The sequence below is a fragment of the Engraulis encrasicolus genome, chromosome 13, assembly GCF_034702125.1.
Source record: "Engraulis encrasicolus isolate BLACKSEA-1 chromosome 13, IST_EnEncr_1.0, whole genome shotgun sequence".
Classification (NCBI taxonomy): Eukaryota; Metazoa; Chordata; class Actinopteri; order Clupeiformes; family Engraulidae; genus Engraulis; species Engraulis encrasicolus.
In genome coordinates, this window is record NC_085869.1 from 23,954,582 (window position 1) to 23,972,250 (window position 17,669).

The following is a 17,669-nucleotide window of genomic DNA, read 5'->3' on the forward strand; positions in this document are numbered from 1 at the left end:
TGTCTCTCCACGCCGAAACCTGTTCGGGAGGCATCGCGTTGAGCTGTGGAAGTCGTAGTCTACTAAATATTCGTATGCTTGCGACCCTACTGCTTTAAAAACTACATTTACCCATGACGGGGCGGTGTAAGGCGTAACTCTACGATCTGCTGAAATGTAGGTCCCTCCTCACGCAGTAGATTCGTGTTTCTCAAATCCAATGATGACAGAAGGAACGTAAGTTCATTCTAAATAATAATAACACAACTTAACACTTTTAAGGACTGGTAATACGGCACACATGTAAATATATCTGATATTGTTTGAAATCTAAAATAAAGTCACTAGTAATATCTGTAGCCTTGTGCGTTACACATTCCGAACTTGTTGAATGCTGGTCAAGAATATTTCAGTTGTGCGTAAAGTTCACCTGAATTACTGTTAACTATTGCATGTACATAAACCAGGTGCTTACGGAGACGAGGGGGTCCCTATAAAACCGATCCAGTGACAGATCTTACCCGCTGGAGATTGAGTAATGTGGAGGGACGACAGTTCTGGAAGTACCTGGAGGATGGGGAATCTGTGGAGAGGGACCTCAGCGTGCTGGAGGCGCACTCGCTCGGACTGGACACGGTACTTGCAGAACTACTTCCATTTGAGATATACTGTACGCACAATCAGTGGGGTAGTTGTCTTGAAAATATATTGTACAAAGGGTTAGCAATGCTATTGTGTGCAATATCTCATTCTATGTTCTGTACAAGACACGTAGCAGGAGGCTGTTCCAGCTGGCTGTAAAAGAGGGAGCTGGGCTCCAATGGGAATGGCTTTGTGTAGCAATGGCACAAGCGCACACACGTATCATTTAACCAATATATACGCATCACGCCTTTGTTTTCCTCCTAAAGAGTAAACTCATCCAAGACTCCCCTGCTGCCCAAAGTGCGGTGGAGGCAGCCGTGAAAGGCATGGAGTTCTATAGCCACCTGCAGGCGGAGGATGGCCATTGGGCTGGGGACTATGGAGGACCCCTCTTCCTACTGCCAGGTGAATATTCATATCACTTCAGTTCCGGCAAATTCCTTCAAGTTTGTTTTCTTGGCATGTCTATTTTGCACATACAGTATTATATATGGCCAAACATTTCAGGGAACAGAGTAAGATGATATGAAGAATATTAACGAGATTAAGAATATTGCACCTCTCCTGTTTCATCTTACTTTGCAATATAGAATTTCAACATGCCTATTACTGATTTGTGAATAAGATTCTTTTGGCTGTGTGTTATTATTTTCATAATCTATTTATTATTATTATTAATTTTTATTATTATTATTTTTATTATTATTATTATTATTGTTTATTTATTTATTGAAGCATCACTTTGTTCTAATGCACAACCTATTGGTCATGAATGCCTATTGGTCACTGCTGTTGCCAGGTCTGCTGATAACATGCCACGTGGCCAACATCACCCTGCCTGATGCCTGGAAGCAGGAGATGGTGCGCTACCTGCGCTCAGTGCAGCTTCCAGATGGGGGATGGGGCCTGTAAGTGTCATCTGTGTATGGGAAATCGCTTGGAAGAAAGTACCACTTACAACAAACTTGTAAATTAAGCATTAGAAACTTCATGTGGAAGGAAGTACTACTTACAACCAATTTGTAAATTAAGTATTAGAAACTTCATGCGTTATCATGCCACGTGCATCTATTTACAGTAATTTGACTTGCACTGTTGAACAAGCATAATACAACATAACTCAAGTTGGCTAATACTGCAACAACTACTGCAGACGTGGGCAACAGGGCTTGACACTGGCACCTGCCAACCGGCCAAATGCTAGTAAAACTTGGCTGGTAATAATTTCACTGTCACTAGCCAATTTGACAGGTAACTTATTCTTTGATATGACAGTAGTAGCATTAATTGTATTGAAATACAAGAATATTCTAAATGGGGAAAAATAACACCAATACTCTGGCTAGTAGAAAGCCTAAATGGCTAGTGACATGGTAAAACCACTAGCCACAGTGGCCGGTGAGCAAAAAAATTAACGTCAAGCCCTGGTGGGCAAACTCAGACCCGGGGGCCACGTGAGGCCCACTCAGCCATTTCATGCGGCCCTCAGAGCCTTTCCAAGAAAAAAAATGCAGATTCATATGGTCACTCTTGCTTAAATTGGCTACCTAAAACAAGGGTCTTGGAAACCTGAGATTACTGAAGTCTACATCTGCATACAATTAGCAGGAATGGCATAACTGACAATGGTGTAATTATGCGTACACCATTTCTTATTATTGGCACGGGCCAGTTGTCTACAACATCCGGCCCTTTGGTCAACTTTCTAAACCCAATTGCCCACCCCTGAACTACTGCATAGCCGAATTATGTTGAAAACTAAAGGATTTCTCATTACGTAATAGGCATATTGAAGACAAGTCAACGGTGTTTGGAACGTCGCTGAGCTATGCTTCCCTAAGGATCCTCGGTGTTGACCCTGATGATCCAGATATGGTCAGAGCGAGAAACAACCTGCACAGCAAAGGTATGAACAGATAACAGTTACATCAGGACTTATTGATGTCTAATAAGACCCAAAATTAGACTCCAGACACCTCACTTTCTCTCTCTCTCTCTCTCTCTCTCTCTCTCTCTCTCTCTCTCTCTCTCTCTCTCTCTCTCTCTCTCTCTCTCTCTCTCTCTCTCTCTCTCTCTCCCTTTCTCCCTTTCTCAATCCTCCTCTCCCTTGAAGGCGGTGCGGTGGGAATTCCTTCCTGGGGTAAATTCTGGTTGGCCATTCTGAATGTATACAGCTGGGAAGGCATGAACACACTGCTGCCAGAGATGTGGTAAGCCCTGCCTTAACTCCTGTAACCAATTTCCCCCTTTCCCATCTCTTGGTGTCACTAATTGTATTACTCTATTGCTACCAGGTCTCTAAATTAATACTAGCCAACTGGCCAAATGCTGGTGAAATTTCAGTTTGGCTGGTAGAAAAGACCAACTTACTAGCCACTTTTACTCGTTAATGAGTGTTTGTGTTTGGTTAGTAGGTTGGCTGGTTAGATTAACTAGTAACATCTGGTAATCATTTTAGATGGTGGTGAAAAAAAGCCTTGATTGCAGCTGCAATTGCAATTGCACAATCTCCACTTCTGAAAATAAAGGTGGAAACTGAAAGAAAAATGGGAACAAGTGTGCGGACATTCCACCTTTATTTTCATAGTGCAGGGCTATTCAATTGATTTTTGATAAACTGGCCCTTAGTGACTTAATTGGGTACACTGCCCTGTCAATAGTGTCTCACCATCTGTGCTGCACCTACGTCTTGGATGTGCGCACCACTATTTCACTGACCTATGAATGTTGTCAATTCACACCTCCCTACACCCACTTTGCACTTTCTCTCAGGCTGTTCCCCACATGGATGCCAGCCCACCCCTCCACCTTATGGTGCCACTGCCGTCAAGTCTACCTGCCCATGAGTTACTGCTATGCCGTCAGACTGGCGGCCAAAGAGGACACTCTGGTGCGCAGCCTCAGACAGGTGTGTTGATTTGTCTTCACCACTGGGTGGCATCATAGAGCCAAGTATTGAAGTCCTCCTTCACTACTTCTTGCGAGTTTCCTTACATGTTGTTCTCTGTTCTGTGTACCTCTGGCAGGAGCTGTACGTTCAGGACTACGCCACCATTGACTGGCCATCACAGAGGAACAATGTGGCAGCCTGTGACATGTACACTCCTCACAGCAGCCTCCTCACCGTGGCTTACTGTTAGTGTCAACTCTGTTTCAGCCGTTTACAGTAAAATGTCTGATGTGTAAATGCAGTGTTTCAGCTTTGTGATTTGTCTTCAACATTTTTTGCTCATACTTTGAAAACCACAGTGTGTGGTTTGAAGTAGTGTGTAAACCTTTCATTGAAAAGATATGTCAACAGATAAAATGTTGTGTTGCAGTGGTGATGAATGTGTATGAGGCCCATCACAGCACGTATATGAGGGAGAAGGCTGTGACGGAGCTGTACGACCACATCCAGGCAGACGACCGCTTCACCAAGTGCATCAGCATCGGCCCGGTAAGAGGGGGGAGGGGACATCCCAGACAAGGACAACTGAGGGCACAACAGACTTGTACGAAATTCTGAATTGAATGTATTGAAATTCACAGTAATGCCATAATATGAACACTAGGTGGTGGTGTTCTATGTACTCTCAGTGGGTGTTGTAGATTCAATACAAAGAAATTCAAGGTAATGACACCACCTACTGTTCGTATTATGACATTACTTTGAATTTCAATTCATTCAATTGTGTACAAGCCTGGTACACAACTGACCATTATATGACATGACACTTAGCTGTCATGTTTAATGGGGCAGTCGTGGTGTAGTGGTTAGGGAGTTGGACTGTAGATCACAGGGTTACAGGTTCAATCCCCACATCTACCAATACTTTCCTCCCTCCATGGCGGAAGTGCCCTTGTTCAAGGCACCTCACCTCACACTGCTTCAGGGACTGTAACCAATACCCTGTAATATCTGTAAGTCGCTTTGGATAACAGCGTTGGCTAAATCCAATTTAATGTAGTGTAATGTAATCCAAAGTGATTTACAGTTATTTACAGGGTATTGTTTACAGTCCCAGGAGCAATGTGGTGTTTGGTGCCTTGCTCAAGGGTTCTTCAGTCATGGATGGAAGTGTAGGGAGAGGTATGGGTGTAATTCTGACCTGAAACCCTCTGATCTTAAGTCTCCATTCCCATTAGGCCACGGCTGACCACATGAGTCTGAGTCATGGACAGAAGTCTTCCACAGATTGGTATTTAGTAATGCCCTCACAGAAGCAGAATTACTCGCATACTTCCCTTATCTAAGGCGTGACCCCAGAATCACATTCAGACTAAGATTGTGCAACTGGTTTTTCCCTTTTTGAATGATGATTTGCAAAACTATGTAAACTACATAGAGTGCAGATATTTTGTTTATTTCTTCAAGTGGGATCCATGGCAATTATTTGGAGATCTGCACACACTTCACTTTTGTAGCCTCTTAGTGCAGATGGGGTCGCTGGCGGCCTATTCAATATTTGCTGAAAATACTCAACTACATTTTTACAACATTGCTATGACATTACCGAGAGCCTTAAGTTAGTGAGACATAGCCATTACAATTTTGGTAACAGTAAGGATATAACATTGGCTCTGTGCGAAGGTGCTAAACCAGGTTCAACATCTTAGTTATGGCAGAGACATACTTTTTGGAAATGGAAGGTTTTGAATATAACTGTCTCTTGTTGTCCAGATCTCTAAAACCATCAACATGTTGGTACGATGGTATGTAGAGGGTCCATCTTCAGCTGCCTTCCAGGAGCATGTGTCAAGGATAGCAGACTACCTCTGGTCAGTCAAACTTTATGTCCAACCGTCTTGTCATTGCAGAAATCTAATGCATGTTTTTTTTTTTAGTTTGATATCATTGAAAGTGCAATATCTGTTGTGTTTTCACTGTGTAGGATTGGCCTTGATGGTATGAAAATGCAGGTAAGTTGCAAAGGAAAGTCATTTTTGGTGTATATTTTGGTGTTAATATAAAAGCACAAATAGCAATATCCACATTCCACAATGCCCATTGTCAGTTCATTAGACTGCCACTAACATATCTGATGTTTTAGGGGACCAATGGCTCTCAGCTGTGGGACACTGCGTTTGCTGTTCAGGCCTATTTGGAGGTATTGTATTAAATACTAATATTTGATGATGATTACCTTTCATCTTGTGTTCAAGTGTGTAACATTACCCTAGTAAAAGTCATGGAAAAATGATTACATTTGTTACAGAAATAAAAATAAAAAAAAAATGAGAATTGTTTTGTGAATGGAAGCATAGTTTATGTTCATTGGAAAGTATGGTGACCATTGATATACAATCAATGATGGTGACAGTTTAAGCCTCCTCCTGTCATAAACTTGTCATGTCCTCTTTCTCGTTGCTTTCATCAGGCCGGAGCACAGGACAATGGCAAATTCACTGACACACTCAAGCGTGCCCACGAGTTCCTGGACCTCACACAGGTACGTGTGTTTAAAAAAAAAAAAAAAAATGCGGTTGCATTTGGGGTGGCCTTTATTGCGATAGTGCAGTGAAAAGTCAGGAAGTGAGTGGCCAGAGAGAGACGGGGAAGTGTCGGACCGGGCCGGAATCGAACTCAGGTCATCCGCGCAGCAGACGAGTGCCCTACCGTTAGTGCCACGGTAGGACATGTGGAAAATGTGTTCTTCAGAAACATGACCTGCATACCTCAGCAACTCTGTGGCAGTACGATACCGCGCATTCCCCCACGTCTCTTTAACATGCTTGTCTTGTTTTGTTTTGATGTGGAGATTGTCGGCATGTTGTTGTTATGACAAAAAAAGGGTGTTGCTCTAGAAAGAAATATGTGTTTTGACATCTTGTTGACTTTTTTTTTTAGATAAAAGACAATCCACCTGAGTATGAGAAGTACTACCGGCAGATGAATAAGGTACACCTCCAGATCAGTGTTAGCTTAAATTCAATGTGAAATTTAATTTAAGTTGAACTGAAGAGTCATATAAGAGTCATATACTGTATCTAAACAGTTAATACAATTTGTGTGTGTGTGCGTGTGCGTGTGCGTGCGTGCATGCGTGTGTGTGTGCATGCGTGTGTGTGTGTGTGTGTGTGCGTGTGTGCGTGTGTGTGCGTGTGTGCGTGTGTGTGTGTGTGTGCGCGTGTGTGTGTGTGCGCGCGTGTGTGTGTGCGCGTGTGTGTGTGTGCGTGTGTGTGCGTGCATGCGTGTGTGTGTTGTACTGTGTGTGTGTGCGTGATCTAGGGTGGATTCCCCTTCAGTACAAGAGACTGTGGTTGGATAGTGGCCGACTGCACTGCTGAGGGTCTGAAGTCGGTGATGCTGTTGCAGGAGCACTGTCCCTTCATCAGCAGCCCAGTGGCCAAGGAGAGACTCTTTGATGCAGTCAATGTGGTGAGATACCCAGTACTATTGGTATACTCCAAATGGGTGTCGCGACTTTAAAGGGACACTGTGCAGGAAATGGTCAAAAAAGGTACTTCAACTATGCTGCTCATTGAAACTGGGCTGCATATTGCCAAATTTGATCTTTACATGAAAGTTTACTAAGTAATTAACAAATAGTTTCTAGTATGGTCCAAGTAGAGTCATTTTTGCAGCTAAAAATGGCTATTTTTGGAAATTCAAAATGGCGGACCATGGAGAAGATCCCCCTTTTCATGTATGAAAAGTGCAAATTTCCCAGTCATAACGAATACTTAGAATTTGACGGTGGTGGTAAGTATTCATGAAAAAGTCAACATTAGTGAATGGGCAGCATGAATTCTGGAAATAAACAACTAAAAATCTCACACAGTGTCCCTTTAAGTTTGTGGTCGAGAGGGTGCGTGAAGTTCCACAAAGTAATCCAATAGTCTAGCAAAAGGGAACTCCACCACTGATGCAGACACAAAATTAAAGAAGTTTAATGCATGAGGAAAATAAAGAAAGTGCTCGCCAGTTTTGTGCAATATGTTTTCGGTCTTTCAGACCATCATCAGTGGCATGTTGTTGGACTAGTGTGAGATATCCAGGTGCCATGATGCCTTTAACTCTACGGCACCCATCAGTCAGCATTCTGAAACTCCTGTGAGGGTTTGGCTTGGCAACATGGCTTATATTTAGAGCATCCATCATTTCATTTGAGGCACATTTATTAAGGGAAGATTGCTGTTCTGTCATACCACCATCAGCTTGTGCAGTAATTTGTCATTGATTTAAGTACCGGTATTCCCTTCAGTCATTCATCAGTCGTTCGTCACTCCTCAAGATGGGTTTCCAACAAATGAAAGCTTGTAATGTGGCGGAGCTATGTCTGGAGGGCCTTTTACGTCCCTTGAGGTCATCTTATCCAGCCCCTGACAACAATTTTAATGTTATGCAGTTTCCAGGGGTGGAAAAGTAACTTATTACTTTTACTCAATATTGTACTTGAGTAGCTTTTATGAATACTTTGTACTTTTTAAGTAATTTTTTAAATTAATACTTTTACTTGTACTTGAGTACATTTTGACCCAAGTACTTTACTCAATTACACTGGAACCTGGCCTGAGTACTGAGTAAAAAAAATTGACTGAGAGACAAAATGCCATGCACAATAATGCCACAATCCGCCAGAAATGAAAGATTGTGCAGGATGGCACACAGCATTTCCACTATTTTACTGTCTTGTATCAATGTATTGGATGATGGCTGGTGCCAAGCAAGAGATAAAGGTTATGGAGGACGATATTCAAGAAAAATAAACATGACATTCTCAAGAGGAAAGCTAATTAAAAGTAACTAAGTACTTTTTACTCAAATTACATTTTAAGTGAAGTACTTTTTACTTTTACTTGAGTAGATTTTTAGATAGGTACTTTTACTTGTACTTGAGTACACATTTTCTGTTCTCTTTCCACCTCTGGCAGTTTCACATGAAATACCGGTATGACATATTTTGTAAAGATGTTTTAGAAATTAAATTTGCAATCCATTTAAGTTGTATTTTCACCTAGTGAAGGTGGGGTCTGTTGAGAAGGCGTCCGTCTTCAATACTAAAGTGCAGGGGGAAATCCATTTTTTTGTTCACAGTACGGCCCTTGGAGGACTTGGTAAAAATGTTAAGTGGCCCCTCGAATGAAAAAGATTGCCCACCCCTGATCTTATGTGTTGATGTTGTGTGTGTTGTAGCTTCTGAGTATGAGGAATCCTGATGGGGGCTTTGCTACCTATGAGACTAAGCGTGGAGGCAGACTGCTGGAGCTCCTCAACCCCTCGGAGGTGTTCGGTGAGTGGATGCTTAGAAACAAAGAAGGTGGCCCAGCCGTGGCGCAAGCGGCTGGGCACTGGACTGCTACGCCAGCGACCTGGGTTTGATTCCAAGCATTTAAGAAGGTATTAAACACCAATTGAGTCTTTTTGAGGTGTTGGCCACTTTATGTACTTAAACTTCTGCACACTCTGCTCCATAGGCGTCTACCCACTAGCCCGGTTAGAACGGAACTCCATCCCACCGAGCAGAACAGTTCGCGGAACTCAAGTGTAAAAAAAAAAAATGTTTTATTGGTAGTGTAGTGAAGTAACGTTTCGGTCCCCTGGCCTTCTTCAAGCTTGACACCTTTCAAACATGTTTGAAGAAGGCCAGGGGACCGAAACGTCTCTTCACACTACAAATAAAACATGGAGCAGAGTGGGCTACATTTTTAAAACATTTCTTTGAACAGTGAGTAGATACTGTCTGCTGCCATGTTCACAAAATAATTATAAAGCACATCTAGTGCACTTTTCAGTCATCAAAACACTGTTCATTTCTCACATGTTGTTCATTTTAGTTTGGCATATTGCGTTGGCAGTTGGTAAGGGCCAAAACATACCAAGGCGGAACGGAACGGTCACGGAACGAACGCGGTCTTTCTGCTTAGTTTCGGCAGGCGCGTTTTTCTCTGCCTTTCACACTGACAGCGTCGGCGTGTGCGGCCAGTCCTGTTCAAAACCCTCCCCACAGCCAAAGGTAGCATGCTACTCTGCCCTTCATTTGAATGGGACACCGCCGGTCGCCGGCGTGAAAAATACGCTCAAGTTCTATTTTCCAAATGCAGCGCGGCGCGGAGCCAGCTCCCGCTGACGCCCGACTACCGCCGGTTGGTGTGTAGGACAGATATGTTTCAATGTATTTTCACCGACACCGGTAAAAAAAACGGCCGTTCCGCGACATTTTACCGCCCTGGAGTAAGACCCCTAACGCTCTTCTCTGTGCAGGGGACATCATGATTGACTACACGTATGTGGAGTGCACCTCCGCTGTCATGCAGGCTCTCCGACATTTCCAGCATGTCTATCCAGAGCACAGAGCAGAGGAGATCAGGTGAGAAACTCACAGACCCACCCAGAGGCGATTCTAGGGTCAGGTGGGGCCCCAAGCGAAAATGCAAAAGAATGAACATTTGAACCAAAATCGCCACTACTGTGGTAAAATGTGGGCTGTCATTCACTATCTAGGGACTTGGGGGCCCCAAGCGGTTGCCTGCCTTGCCTGGTGGCAAGACGCGCCTCTGGACCCACCTTAAAAGCCTGTCACTCCTGGGTTCGACATCTGCAAGTCCAGCCTGTCTGTAAAAAAAACATAGAAAACACTGCCTATTCATTTTTTGATATTTGTGAAAACCATGCCATATCTTTTGATAACATTTTACTCATCCAGCCATTTCCTAAATACACAGACCCTAATGAGGACATTTATCCTGACAAATATATTTTATTTCTAGAAAAAAAAATACATGGCTTGATTAACACTTTCTGAAAAAGAAATTTATTCTGCTTAGCTGCTGTACTGTACGATTTCCTTTTTTGCCTTTGGAGCATCTCATCTCTTCTTATATCTGAGATCTCAGATGGCCTGTCATTAAATATTTTATGACTTCCTGGCTCAGATACGATGTGTTGTGATGTTTTCCTCTTAGCAACTCCATTGTGTTCAAAATAGAGTCCCTGTGCACAACCACTGTCCAGGTGCTGGTGATGTGCAAAGTAGTCCAAGTGAAGGGGATGGGATGAATCACAGCACACTTCTTTGCTAGTAGTTTATCAGGTGAACTGCAACACGTTTTGTGTTGCCTCATCAGGTCTGAACAGTGAAACTCGCCTTTCACCCAATAAACCACCATCAAAGAAGACCAGTGTGCGGTGATGTACTCCATTGAATGTTGTGTTTGCTCACCTGGGGTGAGTTTCTCAATAAAGAAGTTGTTAGCCTGTTAGCAACTTCGGTAGTTGCCAATGGGAAAATGTATTGAAAACAACAAAGTAGCTAATGTAGTAAGGTTTTGAGAAATTCACCCCTGATGTGGTGTGATGTGTTTGCCCAGGTGTACTCTGAAGGAGGGACTGGAGTACTGCAGAAGAGTTCAGAGGCCTGATGGATCATGGGAAGGGTAAGGATGATGTTTACTAAAAGCTGGATGAAGCTCGCACATCCCTACTTTGTCCTGCGATCAGGACCAAAGAAACAGAAACACCAAACAGAAAAAAGTAATCTTTGACTAGGATTTTGTTGTTTGTTGTTGTCATTGACCCAAAACAGCACAAAAACGTTTAGGTGAAGTGAAAAGAGGGAGCAACTAGTACATGGTTGAGGCCCCCCCTCCCTCCCTTTTTTGTAGGAATGACATTTCCAACACCCCCACCTTATGTTGCAATATTTATTACTGTTTGGGTAACTGTTTTTCATGTTCCTCTTTTGTCCCCGTCTCTCCAAGGTCGTGGGGGGTTTGCTTCACTTATGGCGTTTGGTTTGGTCTGGAGGCGTTCGCCTGCATGGGACACACCCTCCAAGAGAAGTAGGTTGACATGTCTGAAGTTTTCCATTCCACCGTCGTCCATCTACAGTAGTTCCTCTATGTGTTGCCTAATGTGTGTACTCAACAAAGCCAGACTAAAATAATAGAAAGTACAACTGGGAAAAAATATGTACAGGTATATATTTTCGAGTAAAAATGAGCAATCCAGACTCAGAACACGCCATATTGAATCACATTAGAATACTACTATATTCTCTGTAACATGTAGACTAGAGTAGAGTAGAGTAGAGTAGAGAATCATTTATTGATCCTGAGGTAAATTAAGGTGTCAAGTAGCATACATACTTAAATACAGAAGGCACAAAGACATTACACACTACATTGCACATATATTCACTATACATATATTCACAAGGTCAGATCTCTCTCTCTCTCTCTCTCTCTCTCTCTCTCTCTCTCTCTCTCTCTCTCTCTCTCTCTCTCTCTCTCTCTCTCTCTCTCTCTCTCTCTCTCTCTCTCTCTCTCTCACACACATACACACACAAGATGTGTGTGTATTGTGATTGTACTTGTGTGCTTATGAGCGATTCTACGATTCCCCTACGCTTTTGGCAAAAGCAAAATGTCATTTATCAGTATTTTTTTTCAACTAAATGACCTAGATGTTTACATAGTGTATATATTTAAGTTTTCAAACAAACAAATTGCCAAGCTTAATCTTAAATCATTTGATAAATACTCTAATGAAAGCGAACATTTGCTTAATTATTTTGTCAACAGTGTTATGGACAAATACTATGTCATTTCAAACATATATAAAAATACTACAGAGTTGAAACAATATATGTTTGAAAGTGCGTATGTCCCTTAGCAGTAATGTTGTATTTAATCTGTGCAACTGATATAGAAAATGTGATTGTTGAGCTTCATAAGTAGGATTTTATGAGTCACTGTGATACAGACTGACACATTTTTCATCATAAATCCCTGTAACGTCTGATTTGAATATAGTCACCCTCCTTACACAAGACTTCCTTCTCCAGAGATAATTCCTAGTGTATGTTCATAGGATTTTTCCAACACATAAGGGATCAATAGCGCAAAAACACTTTCAAAACAGTCAACGGTGTTACTCAACGGTGTTACGGTCAACAGTGCAGGGGAACAAGTCGGCACTTTTTTAGGAGAAAAAAACAGAGCAGACAAACCCATCTCCCTAGAACACAAATTATTTAGTTTGTTTGTCTGTCAATATGGATATAAATTGGCAAAAACATACTCCTCCTCAACTGTCATCAGTGTTGCCAGATTGGGCTGGTTCCCGCCCAATTGGGCTGCTTAGGATGGCCGGGTGCGGGTAAAAATGGCATCTATCAGAAAAACCTTCCCACTGCCATATAAATCAATAGAATTGGGCTGTTTTTTTGGGCGGATTTTGATCACTTTTTGGGCTGGAAATCATCAGCCTCATCTGGCAACCCTGACTGTCATACTTAATTGTAACACCATTGACGGTAACACCGTTGACATTTCAGCCATTTTTATGGTGTTGTGCTAACTGAGGACCTCAGAAGTTCCACCACAACACCTTAATCAATTAATGTATCTGTATGCTTTATCTGTGTTTTTCTACATGTGATTTCTAATTCAGATTCTTATGAATATGTTGATAACACCGTTGACAGGCAATTTTCCCGCTATGAGAACATGAAAAAGAATGGATTAAATTATGGAAGGATGGAGCTCAATATTTACCAAAAAGTCTTCCCGTATCCTGCCAAAGAGGTTATGACATCACGTGATGTTATTCGTATAGCCTTAGACCAAACCATTACTGATTTATGGAGGAGGTTTCAGACCGTGACACCGTTAACACAGTTTTCGTGGACAAACACAAAATGGCAAATTTCATGTATAATGGAAAGGACAGTGGTCTTTCTGACAGTTTTGTCATATTGTGATGATTACTGTGAATCAACATTTGCAATCGTCTTGGGCAAAAAAAAATTCTTTACATGCTAATATGAAGACTGAATCTGACATTTGGAAAACAGGACGGCATGAAAACGCCCAAAACCAGTATTAAATATTCATTCTTGCTGAGGGAAATAATGCTATGTCTACACTTTCTGTATTATATGAAAGATAAATGTTTTCTAATGTCCAAAACATCATTGGATGCAGTTAATAGATAGTGGAATTGCCAAATAAAATCCACGGACTTAAAAGTGTAGGCGAATTAGAGAATCACTCTTACACAGAGGGGGATTTCCATAATTACGTCCTGTATCTGGCCAAAGACTTATCAGCTGATTACAGTCAGCTGATTTTGCAAATGACTGCAACAAATATGTGGTGCTGTAACAACGGTAGCCTACAGTAACTTCTGAAGCCAGGTTAAGGAAGCACATGGCTAGTGTTTTGGAGTATGCGGTTACAGTTACAGTCTACAAGTGCAAACCACAGAAATTAGAGCAGCGTTCTTCCTGTGCACGAGATTTCTTTACGGTGGCCATGGAAATGATCTCTTCTTGATAACACAAGTCAATCGATCATGTTCGTTTTCTCTTGCGTGTGCTTGTGAAGACAGCCTTCCATAATAGGCTTCCAGTTTCATTCTGCTGTGATCATATAGCAATTCCTCTCATGATGTTTGTAGTTTGTGTGTCTTTTTTTATCTGGCTATGATTTTAGTGAAGATTATTAGGTTATTGAACGCAGCTACAAGAACATCAGCCATTGTTTGACTGAAACTTCCAGATTCCAATGTAAGATTCCAATGACAACTGTGATAGGAGAATCGTACGAGTACAGTGCAACTCAAGCTCGAGCTCAAGTTCAAGAGTTTATTTGCCATGTCAACAAAGTTGATAGGATTTTTTTTGTGGCATATCCCCAACATCAAACAAATACAACATGGACAACTGGACAAGACACAGAGCTGCAAAGCACATACAATTCCCACTGTAAACTGGAATTAGTAACACTCGTCAATCCCCCCTTCCATCCCTGCCACCACTACAGGCCCGTGTGTGCCGAGGTTCAGCGAGCCTGTGACTTCCTGCTGTCGAAGCAGATGGAGGATGGGGGCTGGGGCGAGGACTTTGAGTCCTGCGAGCAGCGGCGCTACATCCAGAGCCACAACTCCCAGATCCACAACACCTGCTGGGCCCTGCTCGGCCTGATGGCAGCCAGGTAATAAGATGCAGAATAGAATGGTATACAATAGAATAGAATAGAATAGAATAGAACAGAATAGAATAGAATAGAATAGAATAGAATGGTATAGAATAGAATAGAATAGAATAGAATAGAATAGAATAGAATAGAATGGTATAGAATAGAATAGAAATACTTAATTGTTACATACTGTATGATGAGACAGACAACATTAACACAGACTTGAGTTCAATTGGTAAGCAGCATACTGAAGTTGGAGGTAGAGTGAGCACAAGGCCAAGGAGCCCAACTGGGTCTGAAAGATGGTCAGCACACTGAGCGTCAGTACAAAGTCTGAGGACTACAGTGCCATATATTATGAAGTCATTGTGTACTAAAACACGACATAGCTGTGTGACAGAACATTGTTGACAACAGCAGACAGCTACAATGTAATGTGCGAGGTGATGGGGGAGGAATGTAGGTTGTTGGATGGGTGCCAGTTTTTGTTGTTGTTGTAACATTTTGGATGTTTGTGGTCATCACAGACACCCTGACGTCAGAGCCATTGAGAGGGGGATTAAGGTCCTCATTGACAAGCAGCTGCCCAATGGAGACTGGCCACAGGTTAGTGTTTCCTCTCAGGAAGAGGCTCTGTGATAACTTGGATGCAATTGATTACATTCGGCTCTCTTAAATTTCACCACAACCTTTTTTTTATAGCAGTGCCATGGACATACTGTACACCATGAAATCAGACTCTGAAACCTGAGGAAGTGTGTGTGTGATTTGGCTGTCAATCCTGTCACCTGTTTGCTTTTGTTTAGGTTTTAATCCATCTCGAGAACATTTTGGTCACCTGTAATTATTCTGCTTTTTTCTCCCTCATTTCTCTGCAGGAGAACATTCCCGGCGTGTTCAACAAGAGCTGTGCTATAAGCTACACGTCGTACAGAAACGTCTTCCCCGTCTGGACGCTCGGCCGCTTCTCACGCCTCCACCCTTCTAGTGCCCTCGCAGGGAAAATCAAGATCTGAGGTCTCTCAAGAGTCACCTTGAGCCACACTGACAGCAGTTACGTGCAAGGAGCATACCGGTTCCAAACTGAATTGTCAGTGTTCAGCTTAAAGGTGCACTGTGTAAGATTTTTAGTAGTTCTATTTCCAGAATGTATGCCAACCATTCACTTATGTTACCTTTTTCATGGATACTTACCACCACCATCATATTTTGAGTATTCATTATGACTGAGAAAATTTGACTTTTCATACATGAAAAGGGGGATCTTCTCCATGATCCGCTATTTTGAATTTCCAGAAATAGACATTTTTAGCTGCAAATCTTACTTGAACTTTGCTCATACTTGTAAATACTGTACTAGTTTATTACTTCGTAAATATTCGAAAAGATAAGATTTGGCAATAGGCAGCACAATTTCAATAAGAATCATAGCTGCAATACCTATTCTGGCCACATCTTACACAGTGCACCTTTAAAACAAATGATGGAATATTCCGTTTACAATGTGAGGAATAATTTTCTGCAATCGAATATGTGCGGAACATGTGTGCGGCCACATTCGGAATGAGTAAAGAGTTTACATGACTTGTGTGCAAACCGAGTACTGTCACCATTCCGTTAAAACTCTGAATATTCCTAGGGTGTTAGGCCGGCCGGACATTGGCTCCGACAGCACTGTGGCGCACTTTTGCTTCCGACATAATTCGGACCTCCAAACCCAATTTCATCCGAACATTGCATTGATAGTCAACGGGCGGCGCTGACAAAATAGAACTTGTCTCTGATTGCTATCCGACATCGGCGAATGTCCGCGGACATCGGCGCCAGTGTGCGTGGTTCTATTGAAAACAATGGAATCGAATTTTAGCTGAGCAGTGCTCAGCACTTTTGTCGGAGCCAGTGTGCGGAAGGTCTTAGCCCTTACTGTGCTCACTGTCCCTTTTTGAAAACAAACCTCGTGCTGCTATTGGGAGATAGTGCAAGCCATTAGACAGATCACCAGTGATGTTTGTGACACCAGATAGAGATGTCTACATTCCTTTCTTTTATTTGCAAGTCCTGACATTAATACCTGGATACATTTTTTGTGTGTTCTCAATGTTTTTGTTCAAAGGTTAATTAAATATAATTTGTACATTGTATAAATGTTTGACTTTTTTTTTTTTATTGGACCCAAAGCCTACTTCTCTTGAAGTCAGTCACACCCTCAACCATACACACTCCTTGCTTTTCAGACAATCTGTCACAGACACACACACACTGATTACCCAAAAAATGATTTATGGGCCATTAACAGTCAGTTTGCATAGTGTTACACACAATATTTACATAGTGGTGAAGGCAAACTTATTTTGAACATAAGAATTTGTGATCCCTTCCTGACAAACGGCCTTTGCTCTTAAACTGCCTGTGAATATAAAATATTACATGAAGAACCTTTTGTAATAGCCAACAAACTTTCTCTGTTGCCAAATCATCGCTCATTCTCATTGTTTGCTGAGAGAACCGGCCTCATTGCCATTGAGTCACTTCTTTTCTCTCTTTTTTTTTGGTGTCAGGTGTTGATCTTTCAAGGATATATGAATGCATCAATTGTTCCCTTCCTGTTCCCATGCCAAATCATAAACTAACAACTGAGTGAAAACAACAATGAGTTAGAGAGGCCAAATTTACTTTTTTCTGCTTCTGCAAGCAAGCATTTTCTTAGTGTTTGTTGATATTACTTGATAATTCTCTATAGGACTACATTGATATCTGATTCATCTTGAGCTGTAAAGGAGTATTTGTTTTCTGATTGTTGGAAACTGCCGTCGATAAAAAAAAATAGTTCACATGGTTGGCTGCCAGTGTCTTGCCCCTCCTCACAACATCATGTTTATAAACACGGTGAACCCATATATTGTACTTCAATCTCTGTGTTAGATGCCTAAAAGTCTAAAAATGGTAAACATATGTGATCATGCCCATATATATGCACTAAACACATTTGCACACTGCGTACAGAAAGATGGCCATGTTATAATTTCATACCTGCATCATGGCACATTTAACCTGAGTAACCAGTTGAACACAACCCTTATCTGTCGATTTGATGTATATCTATCAACATAGCTCCACCCTTCTTTCATTGCAGATCGACC

General features: G+C 41.9%; 1 protein-coding gene across 1 annotated transcript; it reads left to right on the plus strand.

Annotated features, from left to right (window-relative positions):
* Window positions 1-152: 152 nt before the first annotated feature.
* lss (lanosterol synthase (2,3-oxidosqualene-lanosterol cyclase)) lies at window positions 153-16,662 on the plus strand. Its single transcript, XM_063214514.1, has 22 exons — window positions 153-216; window positions 447-615; window positions 891-1,029; window positions 1,424-1,532; window positions 2,409-2,530; window positions 2,738-2,834; window positions 3,397-3,532; window positions 3,651-3,759; window positions 3,945-4,063; window positions 5,288-5,385; window positions 5,499-5,526; window positions 5,658-5,714; window positions 5,985-6,056; window positions 6,455-6,505; window positions 6,836-6,985; window positions 8,744-8,840; window positions 9,812-9,917; window positions 10,918-10,983; window positions 11,308-11,388; window positions 14,374-14,544; window positions 15,057-15,135; window positions 15,408-16,662. Exons 1-22 carry the CDS (start codon window positions 200-202, stop codon window positions 15,543-15,545), a joined length of 2,211 nt encoding a protein of 736 aa, XP_063070584.1. The 5' UTR covers window positions 153-199; the 3' UTR covers window positions 15,546-16,662.
* The last annotated feature ends 1,007 nt before the right edge of the window (window positions 16,663-17,669 follow it).

What these genes read in the sequence shown, in the direction of transcription:
- lss (XM_063214514.1), top strand. An exon ending in AAACAACCTGCACAGCAAAG is followed by an intron (nt 2,531 to 2,737) that starts GTATGAACAGAT and finishes TCTCCCTTGAAG; the next exon opens with GCGGTGCGGTGGGAATTCCT. An exon ending in AGTTCCTGGACCTCACACAG is followed by an intron (nt 6,057 to 6,454) that starts GTACGTGTGTTT and finishes TTTTTTTTTTAG; the next exon opens with ATAAAAGACAATCCACCTGA.